This window comes from Perognathus longimembris, chromosome 11 (genome assembly GCF_023159225.1).
Source record: "Perognathus longimembris pacificus isolate PPM17 chromosome 11, ASM2315922v1, whole genome shotgun sequence".
Classification (NCBI taxonomy): Eukaryota; Metazoa; Chordata; class Mammalia; order Rodentia; family Heteromyidae; genus Perognathus; species Perognathus longimembris.
The window spans coordinates 36,459,414-36,487,030 of record NC_063171.1 but is presented as its reverse complement, the minus strand read 5'-3'; the positions used below and the strand labels follow the sequence as shown (position 1 = coordinate 36,487,030).

The following is a 27,617-nucleotide window of genomic DNA, read 5'->3' as shown; positions in this document are numbered from 1 at the left end:
AGACCACCCTATAGTAGATTCTATAGTAGAGCACAAAGAAAAGTATTCTTCAGGCTAGTCCCTACAGAAAGAGCTTAAAAAAACAAACAAACAAACAGAAAGAGCAAACAGCCTGGTGCTGGTGGCTCATTCTTGTAATTCTAGCTGAGATCTGGAGATAGTAGTTTGAAGCCAGCTTTAGCAATAATGTCTCTTATCTCCAATTAACCACCAGAAAACCAGAAGTGGAGCTGTGGCTCAAAGTGGTACAGTATTAGCCTTGAGCAAGAGAGCTCAGGGACAGCTCACAGGCTCTGAGTTCAAGCCCCATGACCAAAAAAAACCAATCAATCAGTTAAACAAACAAAAATCTTACTCCATTTGGAGAGAGTGTCTGCATGGCTGAGTGCTACAACTTACAGCTTCCCATGCAGCGGCAGCTACTATATTTGGGCAAATGGAAACAGTGAGGTCCTGAACAAAGGTTCTCCATCACAAGAACTTGCTGCTCACCAAATCTTGCATTCAAGGAAAAGGATGTATCCACCCAAGGGCAGGGTCTCTTTTCCTAATTTGCTCAAGGTGCTGTAGGAAGTGGTAGAGGCCATGCACCCGGATTCCATATATATATATATATATATAGAATGTAAGCAGAGCATCCTAGCTGCCACATCATGGCATGGTAAACGTGTACAGAATATTGATCTTCTCTTCTCATAGCTGCTGGACATTGGATTGTCATCTTCAAACATCAGAGTCCTCCAGCTATTATGTGCAGCCTCCAGAAGAGGAATAACCTTACTTGCTTGCCCAAGTATACTATTAAAAAAATACTACTTTCTACAGGTGCTTTGATGTGAGGACACTTTGAGAGGCACCCTACTGTGGAAACCTGCCTTTTCATTCATCCAGAAGGGAGCCAGTCAGAAAGGTCAAGTATATTCTGTGTCTCTGGGACCAAGTGGTGCCCAGCAGCAGAGAGCGGCCTACTTTGCTTACATGTTAGAATGTAGTGATTCACAATCTCCCAGTAAGAGTTGTATGTGGAAGGCCTATATGCAGGACCATCTGCCACTACTAATGGCTGTATCTAACTTCCTAGACGGAGACAACTGCTTGCCAGCTTAGACAACAACTTCACAGCCTGAAGTCCTGGGAGATTTGCTCTTCTGTGTGAGGATTTCCCCCACCTGTGCACAAGAGAAAAGGTGAGAACACATTAATGGAAAGGTGTCCCTGGGAACTCCAGTCCCATGAGGTACTCAGGAGAGGTAAGCATATGACCCAAGGAGATATCTTAGAGTTTTGCCATGCTGGGGAAATATGGGGACTTTTTCTTTACTGAGGCCTTTGCTTAGGTAGGGCTCCAGAAATCATTCCCCTAGAAACTACTTAGCCCAGAAAAGAGCAAGCAGCTGGGGCATTGGTGGCTCATGCTTATGACCTAGCTACTCAGGAGGCTGAGATCTGAGGACTGCTGTTCAAAGCCAGCCCAGGCCAGAATTAAGTCCATGAGATTCTTATCTCCCAATTAACCACTGGAAAAGAAGGGGTGCTGGGGCAAAAACACTCAGGGACAATGCCCAGGGCCCAACTTCAAGGCCCACAACTGACCAAAAAACAAAACAAAACAAAACAAAAAAGCAAGCAATAGGAAGGAGTAGGGGTATTTGGTACCAATCATGATTATAGGCTTGAGACAACATCCAGCCTATACTCTTTGTTCCAAGTTGAATTCTAGTCTCCCCCACCTCTATTCCTTAATAATTTCACTTTCACCTATACTCAGCCTCTAGTCACCACGAATGTCTCATATGGTCTAATCATTTAGTATCATGAACAGACGTCTCATACCATGGATGGGCCCAGCAGATAGAAGAAGGATTAAAAGAAACGGAGAAGATTTACCTTCTCGGGGTGCTGCACTGCAGAGTAAATTGTGTTCACTGGCCCTTCCTTGCAGGGGAACATCTGGAAAACACACACCTTCCCCTTAGTGAGGGTGCAGAGGCCAAACTTTACATGTCTCCCTTCCTATCTGACTCTGCCTCCAGCCCTCCGTGTCCCACATTTACTGTGTGGCTTTCTCTCCTGGCCTCAGCTCTGCTTCCATGCAACTTTGTAGGGGATCAGCATTAAGGGTGACAGGGAATTGGGTGGCAGTCAGACAAAGCCTTGGGGCAGAAAAATCTCAGAAGCCAAGAGGAAGAGTTTGCCTGATTCAGACAGAGTTGTGCTCCCTAAGGACCTTTGCTTCTATGGGCTTTTGGGATCTCCCATCTCTGTGAGTCCAAACACAGCCTAGAATGACCAACAATATCTGTCTCCTCTCTCACTCCTTCAGTTTAAGGGTAGAGGTGAGAGACCAGCAGATAGGTAAAAGGCAAGGAGGAGAAGCAGGTCTGTGATAGAGTCTGAGGAAAGCAAGCCACCACCACTGCTTAACCAACAGTCCAAGAGAGTCTTCCTGTTGGTTCTATACCCCTGGAATCAACCATGTGAGGGGCTCCAAGTTCTCACCTCACGTGAGCTCCTCTAAGTGGTGGTTCTTAGTCACAACTCACATCTAACTCAGAGCCAGGCCTCCATACAGAAGCTCATGGTTTCAAATCATAGGAGGTTACCATGGGGTGGTAGTTGCTGACCTTCTTTCCCTCATGGAGAAAGACTCCTGCTATCATTGTCTGATTTAGTGTTTCCCAGTGGGGCCCTCTAGACTCTATGAATGTGTTCTAGGTGACAGCAAGCAAGAGCAATGTTTGGCCGTGACTCCTGTCCTTGTGGTGGGGGGTGGCAATAGAAGTATTCATGAGCAACATCAGTTTACCTTGGACTGGCGGATTTCATCATAGATCCTGACCTCTGCTGGCTGGGTATCTCCTGAAGGTGTGATGCATGCATATATTGTTTTCTTTGAGGCATCATCTGTGTCACAAATAAACATAGAAACATACTCTGTGAACGTTTGTTGTGTCTATAGAGATGATCAAGTCTTCTGTTCTCCTTTTATGATGAAGAAATAAAGTCCTAAGAATTAATACATCACTAGTTCAATTTTTATAGCAGTGTCTTAATTGTTTTTTTTTTTTTTTTTTTTTTTTTTTTTGCCAATCCTGGGTCTTGGACTCAGGGCCTGAGCCCTGTCCCTGGCATCTTTTTGCTCAAGGCTAGCACTCTGCCTCTTGAGCCACAGCGCCACTTCTGGCCGTTTTCTATATATGTGGTGCTGGGGAATCAAACCCAGGGCCTCATGTATATGAGGCAAGCACTCTTGCCACTAGGCCATATTCCCAGCCCGTGTTAGTTGTTTGATTGATTCTCTCTGATTATATGCTGTTACATTATTGTGGTTCATACTTTACTGGAGTGCTAGGCACACATCAGAGATGTCACAAACATTCTCTTTTTCTTTGATATCAACATAGAAGCTTTTAGGATAAGTTGTAAAGAGCCAGAATTTTGGGCCTTCATATTTCAGGGCACCAACATATATTCACAAATAATGGGTCTAATCTGCGCAGTATCACAGGGCTCTAATATTTCAAAGTTTAATCACCCAGGGCCTGAGAGGCTCTGACTTTTCTTTGTGAGGACAGTTGAGTTTTGCTGCATGTCACAAACCCTCATCCTAGAATCCTTCCTTGGTATCATGCTCAGACTTGTCAAATATAAGCACAGTAGTTACCGTTTACTAAATACTCACTAGGTACCAGGAACCAGGCCAAGTATCCAATGTGTTCAATTCCATTTACTCCACTTAATAAGCATGTGCAGCAAACTCTATTATAATGGATATTGTACAACTGAGAAAACTAAAGTTTATGGTGACAAAAATCACTGGCAACTGATTAATGGTCAAGATGAGACTGCACCTGCAGTGAAGTGCTCTGGAACACATGCTTAGTCTGAACTACTCTGCTGAGGACTCCTGTCCCTCCCAGTTTGTTTATTCAGGGAACCTGCGGCTGAGGACATACCAGAACTCTTAGTGAAGGCCTTCAAGTGGGAACCTGAGGAAGCAGAACCAAAGAAAAGTTAGGGACATAGAAATTCCATGTTGTTTGTTGTCATGAGTGGGGAGAGGGAATCTTGGGTAGACACAAAGTTAAGGGAATTGGTCTAAGATTGTCTCCTCCCTCCCTCCCTTCCTGATGAGGTCTGAAACTACAGGATCAAGCTAGCTTCAGACTCCTGGGATCAAGTGATTCTCCTGCTTCAGTCTTTTGGGTAGCTTAATCTGTAGGAGTTCCCCACCGTGCCTAGATGATTAGGCTTTTTGAATTGAGATGGACACAATTACAGAAAGGTCCAGAAAGAGACACAGGGATCTTGTGATAACCAGACCTATCAGTACATCCCGCTCGAGGACTCTCCAAAGGTTATTGTTAAAATGCAATGAAGTTGGGAGCAATCTTGGAGACTCCACAAACTAATTACAACTTGTCAGTAGCAGTGCTGAACTTGAACCCTCAAGGTAATGGTGACCCCAGGAAGAAATTCTGAAGACCAGAGTAACGTTGTACAATGTTCAGGGTCATTATCCTGGCAGTTGGTAAGGTGGTGGGGATTATAGAAAGGCTGAACAAACGACCTCACTACTCTACCTTGGACAAATGGCTTTATTCCCTGGGAGAAAAAGAGGTACATTCTCATATTTAGCCCTCTGAGAAAATCCTACCTTGCCTTCTCTTGCATAAACGGAGCAGAAACACTGAACTCAGAATGAGGACAGCCAGAATTAGCACGGCCAGCACACTCAGCAACCCAGTATGGCGAATTTGCGAGCCCTGGGTGATTCCTGGAAACAGAAGCTGCAATGAGTCTTGACTCTCAGGAAACAGTCCTGGGAGGTAGGCCAGGCTTGCCCACATTCAGGACCACTATCAAATAGGGCACCCCCCCCCCCCCCCCCGCTCCAACCAAAATGCCAAAGCTCCTAAGGAAACTACTTCCTGAGATTCAAAGTCAGGAATGAAGTCAGTGAGTCGAGCATAGGCTGCTTCAAACACCTTGAGAGATGTGAAAGCTTTGACCTTTCCCAGTGGCTCTCTGGGAAGGAGATGCTCCCAGGACCAGGTTCAGTGAAAAGGAGGCACACTGCTGGAAACAGGGCCAAAGTTTAGGCCCTGAAGCTCTTTGGAGTGGTTTTTTGAGACTTCTGGGGAGAGATGGAGAGAGCTGCTCACCTGCACAGAGCTGCTGGACAGAGATGGAGTCAGAATTGTTGCTGACTGGGTTCCAGGCTGTACAAGTATAAGTCAGTTCTTTGTCGGCAGGAGTCTGAAAGACTTGAAGGACATTGCCTTTTTCTCCCAGGGGGCTCCAACTGTATGTCACATTCTCTTGTCCTTGCTCTACAGAGCATATCAGGGTGACATTACAGGTATTATTCATAGATGTCATTAAACTCTGAGTAATTTTTGGTTTTCCAAGTCGACCTAAGAGAGGAAAATGGCGGGGGGGGGCAGGGCTTGTGAAAACCAATTATTAAATTAGCAGAAAAATTTTACCACATGGATGTTAAATGCAGGGACCATTAAACATTAATTTTTGAAAATTTACAGCCAAAACAAACAGCAAGAGCTGGAATCATGCCTCAAGTGGTAGAGTATCTGCTTAGTCCCAGTAAAGCCCACCCAAAAAACAGGATAAAAATAACTTGGTATTAGTTAATATAGAGTTTAACATTAAAATTAAATAAGGGGGGGTAGGGGGCTGGGGATATAGCCTAGTGGCAAGAGTGCCTGCCTCGGATACACGAGGTTCGATTCCCCAGCACCACATATACAGAAAACAGCCAGAAGCGGCGCTGTGGCTCAAGTGGCAGAGTGCTAGCCTTGAGCGGGAAGAAGCCAGGGACAGTGCTCAGGCCCTGAGTCCAAGGCCCAGGACTGGCCAAAAAAAAAAAAAAAAATTAAATAAGGGCTGGGAATGTGGCCTAGCAGTAGAGTGCTCGTTTAGCATGTATGAGGCCCTGGGTTTGATTCCTCAGCACCACATAAACAGAAAAGGCCAGAAGGGGTGCTATAGCTCAAGAGGTAGATAGAGTGCTAGCCTTGAGCACTTGAGCCCAGGCCCTGAGTTGAAGCTCCAGGACTGGCAAAAAAAATTAAATAAGTTATCACTATTCATGGTCCAAAACGACACAAAAAATTCACATTGGTAACTGTCTCCCTCACTAGAAAATGAAGGGGAATTGACCTCAATTTTAATGTCCCTTGTTGTTGTAATTGGGATAATAGCTTCCATTAGGTATTGTGGGACTAATTCATACTGAGACTAATTTATAGATTAATAGAGATCACCCTATCCAAACTTCTATGTTGTAGTAATTGTTAAATGCAGCTGAGGTGGAGAATCAAATAATGGCGAAAGCATTTGAAGGAAAGAATAGAAAATAAAATGAGTGTGTCAGGGGGGTGGTGGTGGTGCAGGATTGTGGGTTGCCCAAAAGTTCCTGTCTGGCCTGGTGGCTTGGCTCTTGTTGGTTATTTTACTAGGACAACAGCAGCCATTGAAGAAAGGGAAACAGGAAATGCTTTGGGATAAAGAAGTACATTTGAAATATAAGGCTTTGACTTAAGTGGCAGATTGTGAACCTGAGTGTGGCCAATTTGAGCAGAGAGGCAGGGCCTGCTGTGTTAGGGATAAATTAGGAGCAGCCTGCTTGCTCTATGTGCTAGCGTGCCAGAATTTTTGGCTGATGGTGCACCCTTCTGCAGAAGTAAACTTTGCCTTGCACAGAAAAAAAAAAATCCTCACCAAATACCAGTGAAGATACAGAGAAACTGTTCACTCATATATCCCTGGTGGGAATGTAAAATATGAAATTGTTTGACAGTTTCTTTTTAAAGTAGAAATAGATTTGCCATCTGATTTCATTTTGGGGCATTCAGAGAAATGATAATGTATCTTATGCAGGCACTTGTACACGAATAGTCATATTTATTACAGTACTTATTTGTTGTAGTCTCCAAGTAGAAAGAATTGAAATGTCCTTCAATAGAAGGATGGATAAATGAGCTAGTGCATTTACACCATGGAAGATTATCCAGGAATTAAACAAAATGTAACTGTTGATACATGTTATAGTTTGGATGAGTCTCAAAGAAATTATGCTAAGTGGAAAAAAAACTCCAATCTTTAAAGGAGATATATATATATATATATATATATATATATATATATATATATATATATATGGCATGGTTCTATCTACATGACATTTGTGAAGTAATATAATTATAGACAGGAGCAGATTCGTAACTTGAAGGGCTGGCAGGGGTGAGGGAGCAGTTGGCCTTGAAGGGATAGCATGAGGGAATCTAGAAATGCTATCTATAGTTAGTTTTCTTGATTGGGGTAGAATTTACATGTGATTAAATCCCGCAATACTACATGCATGCCAACACATATAAATGAGTGCAGGTATAGCTGGTGAATTCTACATAAGTTACCGAGATTGTATCAGTGTCTGTTTCTTGTTTTTGAGACAGCATGCGGAGTTATAGTTAGGTAAGGTGGTAACACAGAGGGTACAGGGAGCCCAGCTGTGCATATCTTTGCACTTTCCTATGTATCTGTCATTATTTCAAAATAGAAAATTCTGTAAAAAATTACATTGTGATTGCTGTGTCTCTGGATTGTTCCTGAGTTGTATACTGGTTGGTGTTTTATAAAAAAGGAAAAAAAGGATAGGTGAGGCTAGGACAGACGAGGAAGAACACTGTGCTCTGTAAACTGACATGTTCAACTGAAACTCCTTTGTACAATGCTTAAAGATAATTTCCAATAAAAGAAAGAGAAACACAATGTTCAGAGGACAAAGTGCTGATAGAAAATAGCATAGCTAAAATCTGATGAGCTTAAGACTATAATTACATACATCCTTTAAGTATTGATATACTTATAGAATTATAAGTATAAAAAGGTTTAGGAAACCCAGTTGTCAGAAATACAGGGGTTCTTTAGATATTAACTTCAAAGCAAAGGTAAGAACTCTGTCCTCTCATGCCTTACGGTAGACTTGCAGGTGGTAGTGCTGGGTGGTGGTGGCTTTTTCTGTCCTTATGTCTGCTTTGTAGTCTCCTGCATCTTCCATCTTCAGATCACTAATAATCAGGTTGTAGTTCTGAGCTATGACTTCTATTCGGTTGTCATAATCATTGTGGGTCACTCTAACCACAGGTGCTTTTCCTGAGTCTCCTGGTTCTATGAAAGCAACAGATGTTTTAGCAGTCCAAACAATGCTTCTCAATTGCTGCGATTCCTGGATATTTAAGGGGAAAGTAATGGATTCTCCAAGGATCCCATCCATCATGTGCACATCTGTGTCTCTTCCAGCTACTTCTGGCCCTGAAAACATAAATAGAAAACTGTAACCATCTGACTGTGCCACCATTTAGGGTTCCTTGCTTTCTGCCTCTGTCTCTCTGGGAACTTTCCAAGGATGTAGCTCATCCAGTTTCTGGAGGATGTATTTTATTTTTTTCCTCTCTTCATTCTGTTCTCAGTATATTTAGTACTTTATGATAATAAAATTTTCTAAAGGATTCTCACTCAAAAACTGAATACCTCTATGAGTTTCTAGGGATCCATATAATTAAAACATGTTTACCGAGGTGTACAGATTCTGAAAGCCAGAAAGCATGTAGGAGATGAAGACTACAAACCTCTATGAGGTACAAGACAGCTAGCACATTCCTTTTCCAAGATCCTCCTGCCAAGTGGTTGAAGAGCTTGACAAGAGGCTTGAACATCTAGGCTGCTGTAGTCTGATATGTACTGGCTGCATGTAAGTCCCGAAGCCCTGGACACATTTTCTACATAAGAAGGTCTATACTGACCCTAATGATTATACCAGGGCTTGGCATACAGAGAGCAAGAATAAGGACCATTGAGAATACACATCATCTTAAAGGGTCAAAAGATATGAAGGGATTTTTTTTTTTTACCTAATGCTGCTGTCTTCCTATGCCTACCCTCACTTACCCTTCTGCTCAGAAACTACTGCAGGAAACTCAGAACTGCTGATATTAAATTCTTTATTTTCAGATCAATGGAGATTTTCCCTCAGATCCCAGGGGCAGACAAGCTAAGATGTCACAGGCCCCTAAAGGGGAAAGGAAGGGTTGAGAGAAAGTAGAGATACCTATCTATAAACATTTGTTAAGTGCTAAGTATACTCCAGATATGTCATATGACACCACTGCAGCTCAGGGAACAAGACAAATATGCATACAAAAAACAATCTATGGATATAATTGTTGAACAATAATTCAATGGAAAATGTAATTGGAGGAGCCAGAGTACAAGGCTACTGTGGCCATTGGTGGTAGCAATCATACATTACAAAATCCTTAAAGATTTATTGCCCCCAGATAAGCCATTCTACTGGGACTGCTGAGGTTTGGCAGAGGGCACAGGAATTCCTGATGTACCAGTTGTGAATAGCACAAAGCTGTGTGATTGTACAAAGCCTTAGCTCAGAAGGAACTTGATCTTGGTCTATTGCTACTAGTCCACCTCAAAACTCAATACTTTTTGGAGAAAGCAAACCATATTTGCATTTTGTAGAGCCCTGAAAAATTTATAGCCAGCCCTGGTCCCAGGTCTCCCAATATCTCAAGGTATTTCCAACATTAGACCCTAGTACCTGATAGTCATTCTGCTTTCTGGATATGGGTTAGGGATGAGAAGATGAACAGGGTACAGATCTTATAATTCTGGTAGATTCTCTTGCCACATCCCAGCTTGATAAAGCTGAGAGCTTCTTCGGGTGAGAGCATGGTGAAGGACAAGTGGCTGGCGTGTGGTGGATTTAAATGTGTCTCATGTCCTATAGCTTGTCACTCAGTGATGCTGTGCTATCCAAGGGACATCAGGAAGTGGGGGTGGTGGGAGGCAAAGCTGGGGATGTCCTGCAGCTTTTTGCATTGCTGGTATTGTTGAGGAGAACCCAGAGCTTGCTGAGAAAAGGCAAAAGGGTTTGTATGCACTCTACCACTTTTAAACTCTCCCAGCTGTTTCGGAGAGAGGCAGCTGCAAGCCATGGCATGGACTAGAAAGATGGAGATGCCTGGCGCATCTACTTGCAAACTGAGCAACCTTACTTAAGACATAAAACCTTTCTGAGTCTAATAACTATAATATTGGCTCTATCTCCTTAGTGGCTAGGAAATGATGTGATATGTGTGGATGTGCTTTGTTGATTATCAAACAGAACTAACTCAGTTATTTGGAGAATTGATAATGATCAATTGGCAATGTCCTTTACAGTTTCTATTGGCTATGCCTATGGTGGCTTTGGTAATGCTAGGACCACAGTTTTAAAGTCACTTTTTCCCCTTTATTGTCAAAGTGAAGTACAGAGTGGTTACAGTTTCATATGTAAGGCAGTGAGTACATTCTTCCCTCATTTTTCTTCCGCCCCCTTTTCTCTCTCTCCCCCATGAGTTGTACAGTTGGTTTACACCAAATGTTTTTTTTTAAGTATTGTAAAGCCACTTTTTTTTTTTTTTTTGGCCAGTCCTGGGCCTTGGACTCAGGGCCTGAGCACTGTCCCTGGCTTCTTCCCGCTCAAGGCTAGCACTCCGCCACTTGAGCCACAGCGCCGCTTCTGGCCGTTTTCTGTATATGTGGTGCTGGGGAATCGAACCTAGGGCCTCGTGTATCCGAGGCAGGCACTCTTGCCACTAGGCTATATCCCCAGCCCCTGTAAAGCCACTTTTAATGGGCTGATTCAAGTAGGTCCTAGAGAGGATTCAGGTACATTTTGGTGGTTGTTGTTGGCAGTAAAATACTGCCAACTTTGAACTTAGGGCAATGTGATTGTCTAGCAGGCACTCTACCAGAGCCATGCTCCTAGGCCCTTCTTTGCTTTAGTTACTTTCTTCAACAGGGTCTCATGTTTCTGTCAGGACCAGCCTCTGTCAGACCGCAATCTTCCTAGCATGGCTTCCTGTGAAGTTAGAATGACAAGTATATACCACCAAACCCAGTTTGTTTGTTGAGATGTAGTCTTGCTAGCTTCTTTGCCTAGGCTGTCTTCAAATTGCTATCCTTTTGATCTCCACCTCCACCTGAATAGCTAGGATTACAGGTATGAATCACTATGCCTGGCCTTTAGATACTCTTTGTAGGCTTTATTCTGCTCCTAAAACACTTCAGGTTTAAAAATAATCTCCGTATCAATCAACTCCAATATTTATTTTTCCCATGTGTTAAAGGGACTCAACAATTATATCTTTACTGGAAGAAACCTTGGAAGAATCCAACTTCAGAGATAATTGTGACACAAAAATGCCTTGAGAGGGGGATGAGGGTGAAATGCAGTGGTAGAGCATATGCTTATTCAGGTACAAGGCCCTGGATTAGATCCCTAGCATGCATGCACGAATGCACACACACACACACATACACACGCACACACAGAGAAATGTCTTCAGGATTTATCATGAATTGTACTATACTAGTCATGTCTTTGGGGAATAATTTAATACCTGGTTAGGTATTACGTTATTAGGTATTACATATGCACATAACTGTCCTTTGCAATATGAAATGGTAAATGATAAATTAAAAAATAGTATAGATAGAGCTAAGTAAGAATTCAAAGAAGAGTGAAATCATATGAACTGTAGTGGTTAAAGAAAACTTGGAAAGAGTAATTTGAGAATAATCCCAAAATAGATTTTTTTTTGCCAGTTCTGGGGCTTGGACTCAGGGCCTGAGCACTGTCCCTGGCTTCTTTTTGCTCAAGGTTAGGACTCTACCTCTTGAGCCACAGTGCCACTTCTAGCTTTTTCTTTTTTCTTTTTTTTTGGCCAGTCCTGGGCCTTGGACTCAGGGCCTGAGCACTATCCCTGGCTTCTTCCCGCTCAAGGCTAGCACTTTGCCACTTGAGCCACAGCGCCGCTTCTGGCCATTTTCTGTATATGTGGCACTGGGGAATCGAACCTAGGGCCTCGTGTATCCGAGGCAGGCACTCTTGCCACTAGGCTATATCCCCAGCCCATCTCTAGCTTTTTCTATTGATGTGGTGCTGAGGAATTGAACCCAGGGCTTCGTGTATGCTAGCCAAGCACTCTATGCAGCTCCCTGAAATAGATTTTTATTAGATGGAAGAGAAAGAAAGATCTCTCTTATCCTCAAATTCTAAATGAAAGCTAGAAACAGAAATTTTAGTGTCTGATGGATGGGTATAGGTTTGCAGAACAGATTAGTGAGAGGTAAAGCTGGAAAGACTGGATGTAGATTTGTAACAGCTTCAAATTTGAGGGCTACCCCATAAGCTGAGGATATTTTTTAAGGACAAAGATTAAAATAATGTTTAATTATGTTTTAGGTTTTTAATGTATAAAGATTGAAATAATGTTTTAGTATCATTATGCTGTAGTGGTGATGTATAGGAGGAATAAGAGGACAGAAGAAATCCTGGAGAGCAAAGTTAGAAGGCTACTGTGCCTATCTGGACATAGAACAGGCAGAGATAATGGGGTGGAAAGGAAGGGCTGGTTTTGAGATAGGGAAAAGAGGCAGGCAAGAAATTATTCTATTAGTTTTGTTACAGTTTCACAACAAAATATCTTGAGGTTCTATTTTGTTCAGGGAAAAACTAATAGTAGAAAATGGGTAACGTGTATGGTGGAAAAGAGTCGAAGGGGAAAGACAAGCTTGGTGTTAGAAATATTGAACTTGAGATGGCAGTGGGCCATCCAAGCAAGCAGCTGGTAACATGGAAGCTAAGGAGAAAGGATGCATTTCATGTATTGCTGGAGCAGGGGAGAGCTACAGGAGAGTCTGCTGTTTTCCAATGTTGGTTCTCTCTTTCATCTTAGGGATAACCACCCAGAATAAAGACTACATTGCCCTGCTGTCTGCTAGCTAAGCATGATCATGGTACTACATAAAATTATCACTCATTGTCTTCCTTAATGGACATTTTTTTTTTTTTTTGGCCAGTCCTGGGCCTTGGACTCAGGGCCTGAGCACTGTCCCTGGCTTCCTTTTGCTCAAGGCTAGCACTCTGCCACTTGAGACACAGCGCCACTTCTGGCCGTTTTCTGTATATGTGGTGCTGGGGAATCGAACCCAGGGCCTCATGTATACGAGGCAAGCTCTCTTGCCACTAAGCCATATCCCCAGCCCCCTTAGTGAACATTTTTCTTTCTTCATTTGTCCCTTATTTCTTTTAGGCAGGAATGATGTGACAACTAAATCCCAGGCAGATGTTAGAGACCCAAAGGAGAAAACGAAGTACTGAGGTTGGTGGAGCAAACAGACAGTGGAAATCTGGGTTCCTGATGACCTTGCAAACTACTCTACCAACCTTGAGCAGCCAACTCTGGACTTTACATGTGAACCAGAAATAATCTTCCTTCTTCTTCAAGCCATTCTCACCTCATAGGCCTCATTACTTATTGTCAAACGGAAACTCAAATGGTTTAGGAATCATCCACAGACAAAGGGTGACTTAAAGAAAGGAGAGTTGTTCAGGAAGAATGAGACTGAAGTTCAAGGCTGATCCTTGTGAGCAGCCCTCACATTGATGAAAGAGGAACTACCAAAAGAAAGCCAATAGATCAAGAGTCACACTGTGTGGTAGATAGTATCATAGAACCCAAAAGAGTCTCATGACAGGATTGTCACTGCTTTCTAATGACTCAGTATATTCAGGTTGGATGAAAATTGAAAATGTCTTCTGTATTTGTGTCCTAGGAGGTTAATTATGGAACAACAGAGCAAGTATAACAATTCATCTCGAGGCCAGAGTACAGGAGGTTGAGGACAGGGTAGGTGGTAAGAGAGCAGAAGCTTGGCAGTGGAAAAGGAGATAAACTATAACAGTAGCTTGAAGGCCAAGCAAAACTAATTTATCTGATTTTGGTTTCAAATAGAAGAGACTGGTGTAGGTGAACAGAGTGAGATTTCTTGGATGGGCCTGCTCTGTTAGATGCTCTTACACATAGGCTTTTGGGAGCTTGATATTCCCTTCATAATGCTTACCACTTGTGTATGCTCATGGATCCATGAATCTGTGTTCTGGATACTGAAAGACCTATGTCTGGGGACCTTGCCAACAAATCTCTAGTACCAAACACAGTAAAAGATATGCCTCTAATGCTTGTCATGTAAGAAAGGCTAGAAGGAAAAAGGCAACAGAAATGAACCATTTTCACTCTAAGTAGGACCATACCTTCATCTGAAGTAAGGAGAAAAGGAAAAGGCTACCTGAAAGACAAGGGTATTTTGAGGTGTTAGAATTTGGCATATATGAACATGGCTGTATTATTTTGAGAAAATTATTGAAATGCACCAATTTTTAGTTCTTTGTCTCTAAAAAGTACATAATTATTAAATAATTTTTTAAGTTAAAAACTTGATGCATGATGGGTGTCACATATAGTTCTCTTATTATTTTGATGAGTGCAAAAAAATTTGAGAAATGCTATTGTAAGTCAACAAGAGATTGTTGAGGGAGATAAAATGATTTCTGGATGAACTTGTGAGTCCAGTTAATAAGAAAGAGGAAGCTCATGCTTATAGCTTCTGCCTAAAAGTGTGACTTTCTGGCTTCCACATGCCACACCACAGACAGGAAGGCTGAGAGGGAGGCAATACTTCCGGAGAGAAGCAAAGACAAGAGAAGAGATGAGTTGGCAAATTACCATTGCAATGACAAAATAACTGATAGAGATAACTTAAAGAGGGAAAGATTTATTTTGATTCATGATTTCAGAGGTTTCAATCCATAGTCACTTGGTTCCATTGCTATAGGCCTGAGGTGAGGTAGAATATTATGGCAGGGAGCATGAGGCAGAGCAGAGCTCCTCCCCTTCTGGTAGCCAAGGATCAGAGAGAGCAAAGGAAGACAGGGGCAAAATATACCTGTCTAGCACATAGCCTTTCACCCCTCCTGCTTCCAGAGACCTACTGTCTCCCAGCTAGACCCTACCTCCTAGTTTGCATCACTTCCCAAGTTGTGGACCCACCAGTGGATTAACCCATCAAGGAGGTTAGAGCTCTTATATTCCCCAAAGTCCCTTATCTAGCAACCACATATTGAACACCTAAGTCTTCTGGAGGGACAATTCATACCTAAATTATAACAGATGGAAACATCTGTTCGCTGTGATCCTTAGGTATCTCTGATGAAGAAAGAGCTCAGAGGACAGGATGACACCCTTTTTGAAGAGAGAGCACTCTGGGTAGGCTGTCTATTGGGGGTAGCGTATCCCTCGTGGTTTAGGCCATGGTACTTTTCCTAGCTCAATATATCTTGCCATGTATTAGGTGTTAACCTCTGTTCTAGATCACTCCCATCTATGTGAATGGACTTTACAAAATACACAACTCGCGATTAAATGGCTGCCAAAAGCCACTGACTAGAAGAAGGAAACGAGAATGGAAAGAAACAGATATTGGTGGAAAACCAAAACCAAAACCCAAACTGGATCACAAACTCCATCTAGGTTGGAGAACTTGATGGATAGGAGGCCTGTAAGTAAATAGAGGAAATGTCTGCATTGAAAAAAAGAGAAACTAGTGTTGGGTGGATCCCACCATGATTTTGAAATATCATTGTTGATGACTACGGAAAAGGCATTTAGTCTTAAAGTCTTTGTTGTCTCCTTTGAGCCTATTAAGACACTGAGAATTGTTGGGGAGGGGTGTGCCTTAGTCTTCTTCCTTTTTTTTTGTCCTGGACTCAGGGTGTGGGCACTGTCTCTGAGCTTCTTTTGCTCAGGGCTAGCACTTTATCTCTTGAGCTACAGTGCCACTCTGGCCTTTTCTGTTTATGTGGTAATGAGGAATCGAACCCAGGGCTTCATGCATGCTAGACAAGCATTTTACCATTAAGCCACATTCCCAGCCCTGCCTTAGTCTTCTTTCAAGCATTTTACCATCGACTGCTGGATCTGACCCCTCTTCTGCTTTGCCTTCTATCCTGCCTGTATCATTCGTGCCACAAGTCAGGGACCCTTTGCCCCAAAGCTGTGTACTTATTCTTTCCATTCTCTTTCCAGCACACACACACACACACACACACACACACACACACACACACGTGTGGATGCTTTAATACTGTACCATCAGAAAGAGATTTCCTGATCACCACGCTAACATGATGGGCTGGCCCCACTGTCACTCTCCATTGCCTTGCTCTGCTTTCCTTTTCTTAATGGAAGTTACTACTACTGCCCCTCACTATTGCACATTGAGTTAGCATTCTCTACACTCCTCCATCCCAACTCAACCCTACTCTCATTACCAAGAATGAAGTCTTTGTTTCAGTCACCACCATGTATCCAACAGCTAGTGAATGTTATTGAATATTCATTAAAATGAATAAACAATGAGCACTTTTTTGTAATAGACCCAATTATCCTTCATCCAGAAACTAAAAATAAACCAAAACCAAACAACAAAAAGAAAAGCAAGGCAGAAAAATCTAAAGCAAAGCAAAGAGTATGAGCCAGAGAAAACTTTTCACTAGTAACTCTAGGTCTTAGTATGAAAATTCAGGGATTTAAACTGATAAATAACAAACAACAGTTGGCTGTTTTTATGCTCACCTTTTGGGTACCAGGTTTTGAACTCAAGGCTTTGTGTTGGTTCAACCTACTTACCTTGCTGGTGCTCTACCACCTGAGCCACACCCCCTGCCTGGATTTTTGCTGGTTAATTAGAGATGGAGTTTTATGTTGTTTTTTTTTTTTCCTGCCTGAGCTATCTTTGAACCATTATACTTCCAAGCAGCTAGGACTATAGGTGTGAACTCACCAGTGCCAGGTATGTAACATCTTTCGATTTCAATATTCTACACTGTTTGTAAAGAAAATTTCTATAGATATATAGGTTGGAGATCTACAACACCTTGAAAGTAATTTGAACTAGGGATCAAAAAATATATTCTATTCCAAAGAATGCTTCCAATTAGCTACATGTCTGTGAATGTCACTTATCTCCTAAGTCTCAGGATGCTAGTTACTACATGTAATTAAACAGAGCTGTCCTGCCAACTGGGCAACATTGTGAGGATTCAATGGCATGAGAATTCTCTCAAATGTGTATAAAAAAGGCATCAAGTCTAGAGATCCTTAGACTCTTGCTTTGAGGCTCTTCGGCCTGTCCCTGTGTAACTATAATTTAGTAATTAAGGACTCAAGAATCTGCACATGGATCTTGGTTTTGTCAAGGATCTGGCCATCATCCCTGAGGAAGGTTAGTCATCTCTCTATGCCTCAGTTTCCTCAGCTTCAAAATGGAAATTGTAGTGATACTGGACTCACAGAAGTGTTATGAGGGTTAAAGAAGTTTGCACATGGCATATGCTGAACACTATGTGTTTATTCTATAAAACAAGTAAGTTTTGTTGCAGAGACTAAATCCAACTATATCCAACTTTGAAGGAAAAAAGAACGTTTGGGGTGTTAGGGGGATACTGGACAAAGTCTATTAGTAAAAAAAAATGAACTGGGGAAAATTGTGTTGTTGCTTAATAGACCCTTTGCTTCTTCAGTATCATTTAGACAAACATTTCTTACTCTCCTTGCAGTAATTCAACTTCCTCCTTTCTTCTCCATTCTCTGTCTCTCAGAGTCAACAATAATGGCTCCCTGTATACTACAGGGAGGGTGATAAGAGACAGTTTGATCACATGGCATCCCAAAATAGTTAAAACTGGCCAAAAAATACAAGAGAGGGAAAGAGGAAGCCAAGAGTTGGGCAGCAGAAATAGGGTGTCACTAACTATAAGGATGGGAAGTTCTTGGTCACAAGATAGGAAGAAAAAGGAAACTTCTATCTCCCACACAAAGGCATACTGTTTTTCCACTGGGATATTTTTGTACTTAGTATCATCCTCCTTAAGATTTTGGACAATTTGAATCAGTTTCTTCAAAGACAAAAATACACACACACACTATAAATCTCAAAAATAATATAAAATATTATAATAAAATATATAAAATAAAAATATAATATATTAATATATAATATAATATATAAAACATAAAATTATATATCATATAATATATATATATATAAAATAATATAAAATCTCAAAAATCTCCACTCATTGATTCAGTGCTCCCTCTAATAACTTGAACATTAAATGAAACAAAGGAAATATGGGTGCGGGGACAGTTCCTCCAACTTCAGTCCTCCCAATGGATTGCTCATATCTCCTTTTCACCCTCTAGTTCCAAATGAATTTGTATAGTTTGTGTCAAACTCTCAGATTCATTCTTCTCCAAGGTTGTGGGCTGTGAACATGGCCTAGTGGCAAGAGTGCTTGCCTTGCATACATGATACCCTGGGTTCGATTCTTCAGCACTACATATACAGAAAATGGCCAGGGGTGGCGCTGTGGCTCAAGTGGCAGAGTGCTAGCCTTTACCAAAAAGCTGGCAAACAAACAAACAAACAAAACACACACACACACACAAAACAAGTAATCTATCTTCTCCAAGGTTGAAGACTAAAAGGTTTGATTCAGGACTACTTAAGTAGCCTGAATGGCCTGGCATTGACCACGTGGCCCCTCTTGTGAAGGACCCCAAATACCTTATTGGCTACCACATTGATACCCAGGGTTGCTACAGAAGATCTGGCAGAAAAAAATGAGCCTCTATTTCTCCCCACTGGAGTCTTGTGTTATCATGAGGACACAGCTTCCAGTCTAATTTGGAAACTGGGTTTCCAAAGTCTGGTACTTCATTTTCTTCATCTACATATATTTTATTTTCTACAATTGACCTTCTGCTTTTGAACCCTTTTTGAGTGTCTGAAGTACATATCTGCTCAAATCTTGGTCTAGAACTGAGGTCTTGTCTTTGTCTTGAAAGCCCCTCTTTGCAAGGACTTCAGCCCAGGACAGACTGGTTCTTGTTAGGCCTTCATCCTGCCTCTGATTCTCCTGTACCAAAGGATGGTTGGGGTCTAGTGAACCCTGGACAGATATTCATGTGGGCCCTGTACTTTTGGGCTTTTAAGTTTCGGCTGGCATAACTCATGATGTGCTTTAGACTCAATGGGGGCATCAAGACCAGGTGAGATCTGAACTTTTGTTTATTTTGAAGAAGCTAATTCAAGTTAACTCAAATCATATTGAAGTGAAAGGTCTTTGATCAGTATCTGGAAAATTGCTGTTTGCTCAGACATTTGGCTTTGCTGACCTACCTAAACTTCCATTATTGGCAAGCTTCTACCCATCCTCTACCTACTCCTCTCTACAGTATGGGTACAGATCTAAATAATTCCACAAATAGGAATGAATTAATCTTCACTCTTCTCTGAGATATATCCAAACCTGACAACCATTCAAAGTGGGGACGATATTTTGCTTCCCTTTGATGTCAAGATAGCTGGAGGCAACATAACTCAGCTGTTAAGTCTAAGGGCATTGGGGGTTTTAATTCCCCTGCATTTTGACTAGATGAACCTTGGCTTTCTGTGTAGCAACATTTTCAACTGTAAATTAGTCTATTAATAGTATTCATCTCATAGGGTATTGTAAGTGAGGATTAAACAAAATAGTAACTGTAGACTGCTTAGAGTAGTGTCAGACATGCGATGGCTTTATATGTGTTTAGTTTTCCTTATTATTAATGGGAGACAGGAGACAGGAACAAGGAGCGGGGCAGAAGAAGTAGATGCAGGAAATGGGAGGAAAAAAAGAAGACTTTAAGAGAGAACATTTTGAAGGGGTGGGCAGAGAGCAGAAGTGGTGGGCTTTTCTGTTTTCTACTCCTAGAGAGTGGTTGGAAAGTACGAGGCATGGAAGGATGGAGTCACCATGCTCCCAAAGTCAATGATGACTTTGAGAAAGTCAAGATCAGAGTGTAAAACTGGGAATCTTGATTAATGGAGAAAAATTTTTTTCCAGATGAAGCAGTTATGAGTTCCCCAACTTCCCTCTTGTTAGTGATTTCAGGGGAAAATTAGGAATTTCTACCTTCATCTCACCCTAGCTTCTCAGCTGTTTCAGTAACTCTGAATTCTGGAAAATGCATCAATAATAACAGCTATGCCCAATATTGAATAAAGGGATCAACTACACCAGAAATAAATTATATATTTTGTATTCAGGAAATATTTGTGGAATAATCCTGAAGAAATAAACATGCATGAAAGTACTTCTGGTTTTACTTCTATGAAAACAGGTTTCCATCTGTTTTTTTTCTTTTTGGGTGGTGGTGGTGGTGGTAAGAGTTCCTTAAAAAATGAGTATCTCACCCTTGATTTCTTTTTCCATAACCCTGACAGCACATACCTAAGCTCATACTCTTTTTTGCCTGTTCATGTTTCTTTGAACCATCCTAAACAGAGGAGATGTTGTTTTCCCTTTCCAGGAAGGAAGGCAGGACCCTTCCTAATGAAGCATGAAAAGCATGTGTAAAGAGCTGTAATAGCACTAGCTAACATTGGAGAAATACTTAACCTGTAGTCAGGTACTATGTCAAGTGTTGTATTTAAATTATTATTTTTAATTCTCTTTTTTTGTTGTTTTTTTTGCCAGTCCTGGTGCTTGAACTTAGGGCCTGAGCACTGTCCCTGGCTTCTTTTTGCTCAAGGTTAGCACTCTGCCACTTGAGCCACAGTGCCACTTCTGGCTTTTTTCTATATATGTGGTACTGAGGAATCAAACCCAGGGCTTCATATATAGGAGACAAGCATTCTTCCACTAGGCCATATTCCCAGCCCTATTATTTTTAATTCTCAAAAAGCATTCTATTGTATTAAGTTTCCTCATTTTGAAGCCAAAACATCAAAGTCAACTTAAATAACTGTCTTAAGATAACAAAGCTACTGGGAGAATGATTTGCTGTGACCAACAGACTTGACATCTTAAATTTCAGTTTGATGAGTTAGATGAGAAGTATATCTTAGACCTGTTATCCTAGTGTTTTCCGCACTGAAGACCATCAAAGTTTTGCAAACTTAATAAATGAGGAGATGAGAGAGAGCAAAGGTAGTTTTTTTTTTTTTTTTTTTTGGGGGGGGGGCAGTCCTGGGCCTTGGACTCAGGGCCTGAGCACTGTCCCTGGCTTCTTCCCGCTCAAGGCTAGCACTCTGCCACTTGAGCCACAGCGCCGCTTCTGGCCGTTTTCTGTATATGTGGTGCTGGGGAATCGAACCTAGGGCCTCGTGTATCCGAGGCAGGCACTCTTGCCACTAGGCTATATCCCCAGCCCAAAGGTAGTTTTTTGATTAGAATTAATGTGAATTTCCAGCTCTACCAATTTCTGACAGCAGAACTTCAGGTGAATTGTTTAACCTTTGAATTTTGGTTTAATCTTTCTTTTGTGCAGAATAGAACTAATAATATGAGTCTCATCTATTTAAACAGTTTAGGCACAGATAACATAAAAAGTAGACAAAAGAAGTGGAGTGGTGGCTCAAGTGGTAGAGTGCCAGCCTTCAGTGAAAAAGTTAAGGGACAGAAACTAGCTCCTAAGTTTAAGCCTCAGTACTAGCACACATACACACACCAAAAAAAGTAGGCAGAAAAAATTGCAGAATGCTTTTAAAATTAAGTAATATTTTCTGTGGAAGATTAAGTACATCCCTAATCTTTCCATCTATTTGTATTTTTGGTCTTTGTGTTAGGGTGACCAGCAGAGGCTACAAGAGCTTGACCAACTTAATGGCTATCATCTCTTTATATAAAGCTCAACTTAAAACATCCTCAGGGCCGGAAATGTGGCTTAGTGGTAGAATGAATGCCTAGCATGCACGAAGCCCTGGGTTCTATTCCTCAGCACCACATAAACAGAAAAAGCCAGAAGTGCTGGGGCTCAAGAGGTAGAGTGCTAGCCTTGAGCAAAAAGAAGCCAGGGACAGTGCTCAGGCCCTGAGTCCAAGCCCCAGAACTGGCAAAGAAACAGAAACAAAACAAAATAGAGATCCTCAGCTTTCAATATTCAAGTGAGCCAGAGAGCATAAGGCACTCATGTTGCCTTTCCAGAAAGTTATAATCCACTAGCTTCTTTAGATTCTAACTAGGGACAGAAATTACTAATGGGTCTTTGAAGCTGGTAAGAGCTGCTAGAAATAGACTTAAAAATTCTAAACATAAATAATTTCTATAAGGAAACAGCAGTTGTTTGGATTTGAAACAAAAATACGATCAATGACAAGTCACTTCGATGCCTATTTTAACATCACCGAGTTTTCTTGATTCAAATAACTGATATTCATTGTTTGTAGTTTTCTATCAAGCCACAGTAAGAAATAAACAAGGTTTTTAATTCAAGTTCTCCATCTCTATTTTGATATTTATTTGTTAAAAATGGATAATCAAAAATTTCCCTTATTGGGCTGGGAATATGGCCTAGTGGCAAGAGTGCTTGCCTCCTACACATGAAGCTCTCGGTTCGATTCCCCAGCACCACATATATGGAAAACGGCCAGAAGGGGCGCTGTGGTTCAGGTGGCAGAGTGCTGGCCTTGAGCAGGAAGAAGCCAGGGATAGTGCTCGGGTCCTGAGTCCAAGGCCCAGGACTGGCCAAAAAAAAAAAAAAAAAAAAAAAAAAAAATTCCCTTATTGATTGTAATGGCGTGGGGGGGGGGGGGAATCCTCCATCCCTCCAAAAGCCCACCACTCAAGAGACAGTCTCAAGTAAAAAGATGGATTTATTGGGGAAGTTCTGGAGGGACCCCTCCCAGGTTTCAGAAAAACACATAAAATAGAACAGGACAATGGCAGAGACTTACTTCTGGAAGATTTCCAAGTACCAACAAACCAATTAAGCTCCAATGGAGAGCTGAATTGGGACACCATGGGGACGTCAGATACAAGACTCGAACTTGTGGCATGGTGTAATGATGCCTGAGCTGGCCTGCCCCTAAATAGGGTCAGGTCAGGGAGCAGGGTCACAGGAAGCTCCCAGTACCAAGCACTTGACAGGTTCAGTAACCTATAGCCCATGTGCCCACCCCTGTCTCCTAGGGTTCAGGAACTCCCACTACCTGGGGAGGGGGCTTCCCTTCCTGTAGGAATCCAGGCACGCCCATCAAGAACTGGAGCGCGGATTGGGGGGGGGGGTGTCACTATTGTTTACAGGGAGAGGTAATCTTCCCAGACCTCTGAACAGAGGGGTTGGGGAGATAGTGGAGATGGAGTCAGCTTCTGCCCTTTCGCTGGCCAGATCTGACCTCCATATTACATTTATTTTAGAGTTTGGGAGAGGAAAAAAAGTCATCTCTTTTAAAATTAAAAGAGCTTACAGAGATGAGATTTTTTTTAAATCATGATAACAAGGAGCCCCACATCATTCTAACTTTATAGAGCAAAGAATTAGTAAAATCATATATCTCTTTAAAACTACAGAACATATTCCAATGCCCAAAGGACATTGCTTTTTAATTCATTCAAGGTTTTGGACGACTTAATCTTTTGCTGGGCTTTGTGAGTCTACCAAGTGCTTTTGAGAGACAGATATTTTTGTTCAGATCCTTTGGAGTCAGGTCAGATATAATTGAGAAATATTAACTCCAAAGCATAGAAGCAAACAGGTTGACACCTTAAGTCTTTCTCCTGCCGGTTGGATCCCTTTCAAATACAGCATATACTGAGACTCAGGGTGATCTGTTGAAAACAGGTCAAAGGGACACATCAATATCTTCCTAAAAAGCAATTTTTAAATTTTATAGAAAGTAGGGTGGAAGTTCAGAGAGAGTCAGAACTCACAAGTTTGCTGGCAAAGGAGTAAGATCCACAGGTAAGACAAAGCCATCTTCTTCCAGCTGTAATCTTCCACAGGACAACACTGTCCTAGCAGACAGAGTCTGTTTCACTTGAGTTTTCTTGCTTCTTTTTATAGTCACATTTTAAGAGAGGAAGTAGGAGGCACCTGATTTAGGAAGCATTGGCCTTTGAATTACTTGCTAGTAGTTTCCAGTTGTATGGCATTTGTTAGGTTTTTAAAGTAGGTAGCTGGTAAAGGCGAGCACCACGTGGCATTCAGGCAGCAGAGACCCGAACCGCTGACCTGTGGCCCAGAAGAAGCACAGCTAGAGAGAAGGGAGAGAAGGAGCGAGCCCCACCCAGCCCTGCCTTATCTAGGGCAGGGGGGTGTGGCCAGGTGGATTAGGATGTGACATCAGGGAAAGGGGAGGTAACTGCCTCCAGGTCTGCTGGTTACCCAGGTAACTGGGTGGACACTTAATGAGGTAGGGGCAGCTGCATGGAGCCCTCTGGGGATGGACCTAACAGCATTGTAATATGGAGGTCAGATCTGGCCAGTGAAAGAGGGCAGAAGCTGACTCCAACTCTACTATCTCCCCAGCCCCTCTGCTCAGAGGCCTAGGAAGATTCCCTCTCTTGTAATCAATAGTGCCCCCTGCTGATGGGCTTGCCTGGATTCCTACTGGAAGGGAAGTCCCAGGGAAGCCCTATCCCCAGGTAATGGGAGTTCCTGAGTCCCAAGAGACAAGGGCAGACACAAGGCCTATAGGTTACTGAGCCTGTCTGTCAAGTGCTTGGAACTGGGAGTTTCCTGTGACCCTGCCCCCCTAACCTGACCCTATTTAGGGGCAGGCCAGTTCAGGTGCCATTATGCCATGCCACATGTTTGAGTCTTGTGTCTGTCTTCCCCATGGCGCCCCAATTCTCTCCATTGGAGCTGAATTGGTTTGTTGGTAACTTGGAAATCCTCTGGAAATAAGTCTCTGTGCCACTGTCCTGTTTTGTGTTATACGTTTTTCTGAAACCTGGGACCGGTCCATCCGGAACTTCCCCAATAAATCCATCTTTTTACTTGAGACTGTCTCTTGAGTGGTGGACTCTTGGAGGGATGGGGGATCCCCCGCCCCCCTTTGGACGCCATTACAGCATCAAGCACTTAGCAAGAGTGAATTATTCATTTGATGAATATTTACTGTGTCTAAAGTGTGCCTGGCTCTATGCCTGGAGCTGCTGGTAATAGCTAGTGCAATACGTAATTTCCTATCTTCCGTGGAGTTTATATTCTTTTAAGAATGATCACCAATTACATAGGAAATTCCAATATAATGTGCTATGTGTTTCAGTAGGAAGAAATACAGGGAACTCTGAGAGTAAGGCCTCTAACCCAGGCAAGTGTGAATTGGAGGTTTCCTGAAAGGAACTCAAAAAAAGCTGAGGCAGATCTACAGAGTGAATTAGCATTATTAAGCAAAAGATGGTAGAGGACAGGAAAGACTCGGAATATCTTGACACATAATACAAGTTTAATAAAGGGTAGCAAGGGCTGGGAGTATGGACTAGTGGTAGAGTGCTCGCCTCATATACATGAAGCCCTGGGTTCGATTCCTCAGCACCACATATATAGAAAAAAAAAGAAAAAAAATAAAGGGTAGCAATTATTATATAATTATAGTTATATAGACAAAATAATTGAGTTACATAATTATATATTGTATCATAACCATGAAGGCATTTATAGGCTAATGCAATTATTAATGATATAATTACATTAATATATATTATATATCATCTTATGAAACATACACTAAGAATTATATAATTCTGCACATGGTTACTACATACGTAAATCTATAGGTAACTAATTACATTATATAACAATAATCATTATTTTCATTTTTGTCAGTCATAATACTTGAACTCAGGACCTGAGCACTGACCCTGAGCTCAGCTCCACTTCCGATTTTCTAGTAATTATTTGGAGATAATGAAGTAGAGTGGGGGTTCGCTACAATGAAACGGGGTTCCCCCCCAAGGGAGGGGATTCCTGGTTCCCCCAAGAGTCCACCACACAGTCTCCAGCTACAAGGTGACAAAAAGACAGTTTTATTGGGGAAGTAAAAAGTGAACAAAAAGTGAACCGACGGGCCTTGGTCGCAGCCCGGACTCGGGAGCCGAAACTGCAGACCACGTGTGCAGGATTAGGGCCCAGACTCAGGAGCTGGAGCCGCCCGCACGTGTGCAGCCCAAACTCGGGAGCTGGGACCGCATACACCTGTGCAGCCCAGACTCAGGAGCTGGGACCGCGTACACCTGTGCAGCCCAGACTTGGGAGCTGTGACCGTGTGTCCGTGTGGCCTTCCAGCCTGGTTAGAAGGTAAACATCACAGACAAACTTGTCACTCGCAGGTGACCAATGAAGATACAACACTTACAGAGCATGCTAGGCCACACGCAGGTGGCCAATAGAGTTACAGTCTGTCTCTCTTAATATCTATTTGAACTAACCTATCATTCTAGTTAGAATTGACTCATGGATTTGGCGGGGCTCACATGATGCAGGTGGATACGCCTACTCATAGCAGGTTCCCTTGAAGCTCCCAGGCCTCTGGTAGTCAATCTACATAACATAGTAAAGGGGAGCTTCCCTGAATAGGGTGGGGGAGGGCTTAGTGGTGATGGAGTTGGCTTCTGCTCTTATCTGAGCTGGAGTCAACCTGAAGTCCCTCCACAGCTAATGATGGCACTGGGCAGATCTGGCCTCCCTATTACAGATAAGAGTCTCACTAACTTTCCTGCCTGGGGGCTGTAAACTGTGATCCTCAGATCGCAGCCTCCTGAAGAGCTAGGATTACAGGTGTGAGCCACCAGTGCTTGGCCTATATAATTATTTTATGTATATTTTTATAATTAAATATTACAATTATAATTAGACCTTTAATTAGGGACATAATAAGTATTTGATAAAATTTGAAGTTAAAATGGACTTTTAGACTACCCAGTCTATTTTGCAGATATGAGTCAAGCTCAGCAAAGCAGAAGTGATTTTTCCCAAGATTCTACAGTGATTCATGAACTCTGGGGTAAAAGCTGGCAGATGTCAACACTGGTGTAGACCAAAACTCATGAAGATGAGAGACAGTAAGCCTAAAGAGGCAAGCTTAGACATGACTGAGTTAGATATAACATAGTACTGTTCTTTAGTAGGTGATCCCCATCCTGGTTAGGAGAGTAAAAGTAGCCTTGTAAATGAGGTATATAGCAGGGAGTAGCAATGAGAACAACGAATGGGGCCAGAAAGCAAGCAATTTGTACTTGGGCTCAACAGATTTGTATAGTATTAGAAAGATTGGTGTTACGATCTGCATACAAAATCTTGGACTGGAGTGGCAAACTGAAGTGGTAGAACAATGTTCCCTAGCAAGCACAAGACCTTGAGTTTTTTCTTTTCCTTATTTATTGTCAAAGTGATGTACAGAGAGGTTATAGTTTCATATGTTAGGCCTTGGGTACATTTCTTGTACTGTTTGTTACCTCCTCCCTCATTCCCCCCTCCCCCCTCCCTTTTTCCCTCTCCCCACATGAGTTGTTCAGTTGGTTTACACCAAATGGTTTTGCAAATATTGCTTTTGGGGTCGTTTCTCTTTTTATCCTTTGTCTCGATTTTGATATTCTCTTTCACTTCCCTAGTTCTAATATCAGTATATATAGTATCCAGTGTACTCAGATAAGATACAGTGCGGGTACAACCACAGGAAGGGGGAACAAGAGGATCATCAACAATAGAAGCTACAGTTGCACATGAAGGCCCTGAGTTTAAACTCCAGTACTACCAAAAGTAAGTAAGCAAGCAAGCAAGCAAATACACACACACACACACACACACACACACACACACACACACACACACACACTTTTCAGAGGTTCCCCAGCTGGTGGCACTATT

The 27,617-nt window shown here is 42.1% G+C and overlaps 1 protein-coding gene across 3 annotated transcripts; it reads right to left on the bottom strand.

Moving 5' to 3' along the window:
• Window positions 1–433: 433 nt before the first annotated feature.
• Cd84 (CD84 molecule) lies at window positions 434–23,818 on the bottom strand. Of its 3 annotated transcripts, XM_048357212.1 has the most exons (8): window positions 23,678–23,816; window positions 7,999–8,334; window positions 5,166–5,417; window positions 4,658–4,777; window positions 3,957–3,989; window positions 2,807–2,904; window positions 1,888–1,950; window positions 434–1,169 (listed from the first exon to the last, which is right to left on the bottom strand). In XM_048357212.1, exons 1-8 carry the CDS (start codon window positions 23,721–23,723, stop codon window positions 1,104–1,106), a joined length of 1,014 nt encoding a protein of 337 aa, XP_048213169.1. In that variant the 5' UTR covers window positions 23,724–23,816; the 3' UTR covers window positions 434–1,103. The 3 variants fall into 3 exon arrangements, with proteins under 3 accessions (XP_048213169.1, XP_048213171.1, XP_048213170.1); XM_048357214.1 differs by lacking the exon at window positions 7,999–8,334 and having other exon boundaries at window positions 23,678–23,818; XM_048357213.1 differs by lacking the exon at window positions 1,888–1,950 and having other exon boundaries at window positions 23,678–23,815.
• Window positions 23,819–27,617: the final 3,799 nt, after the last annotated feature.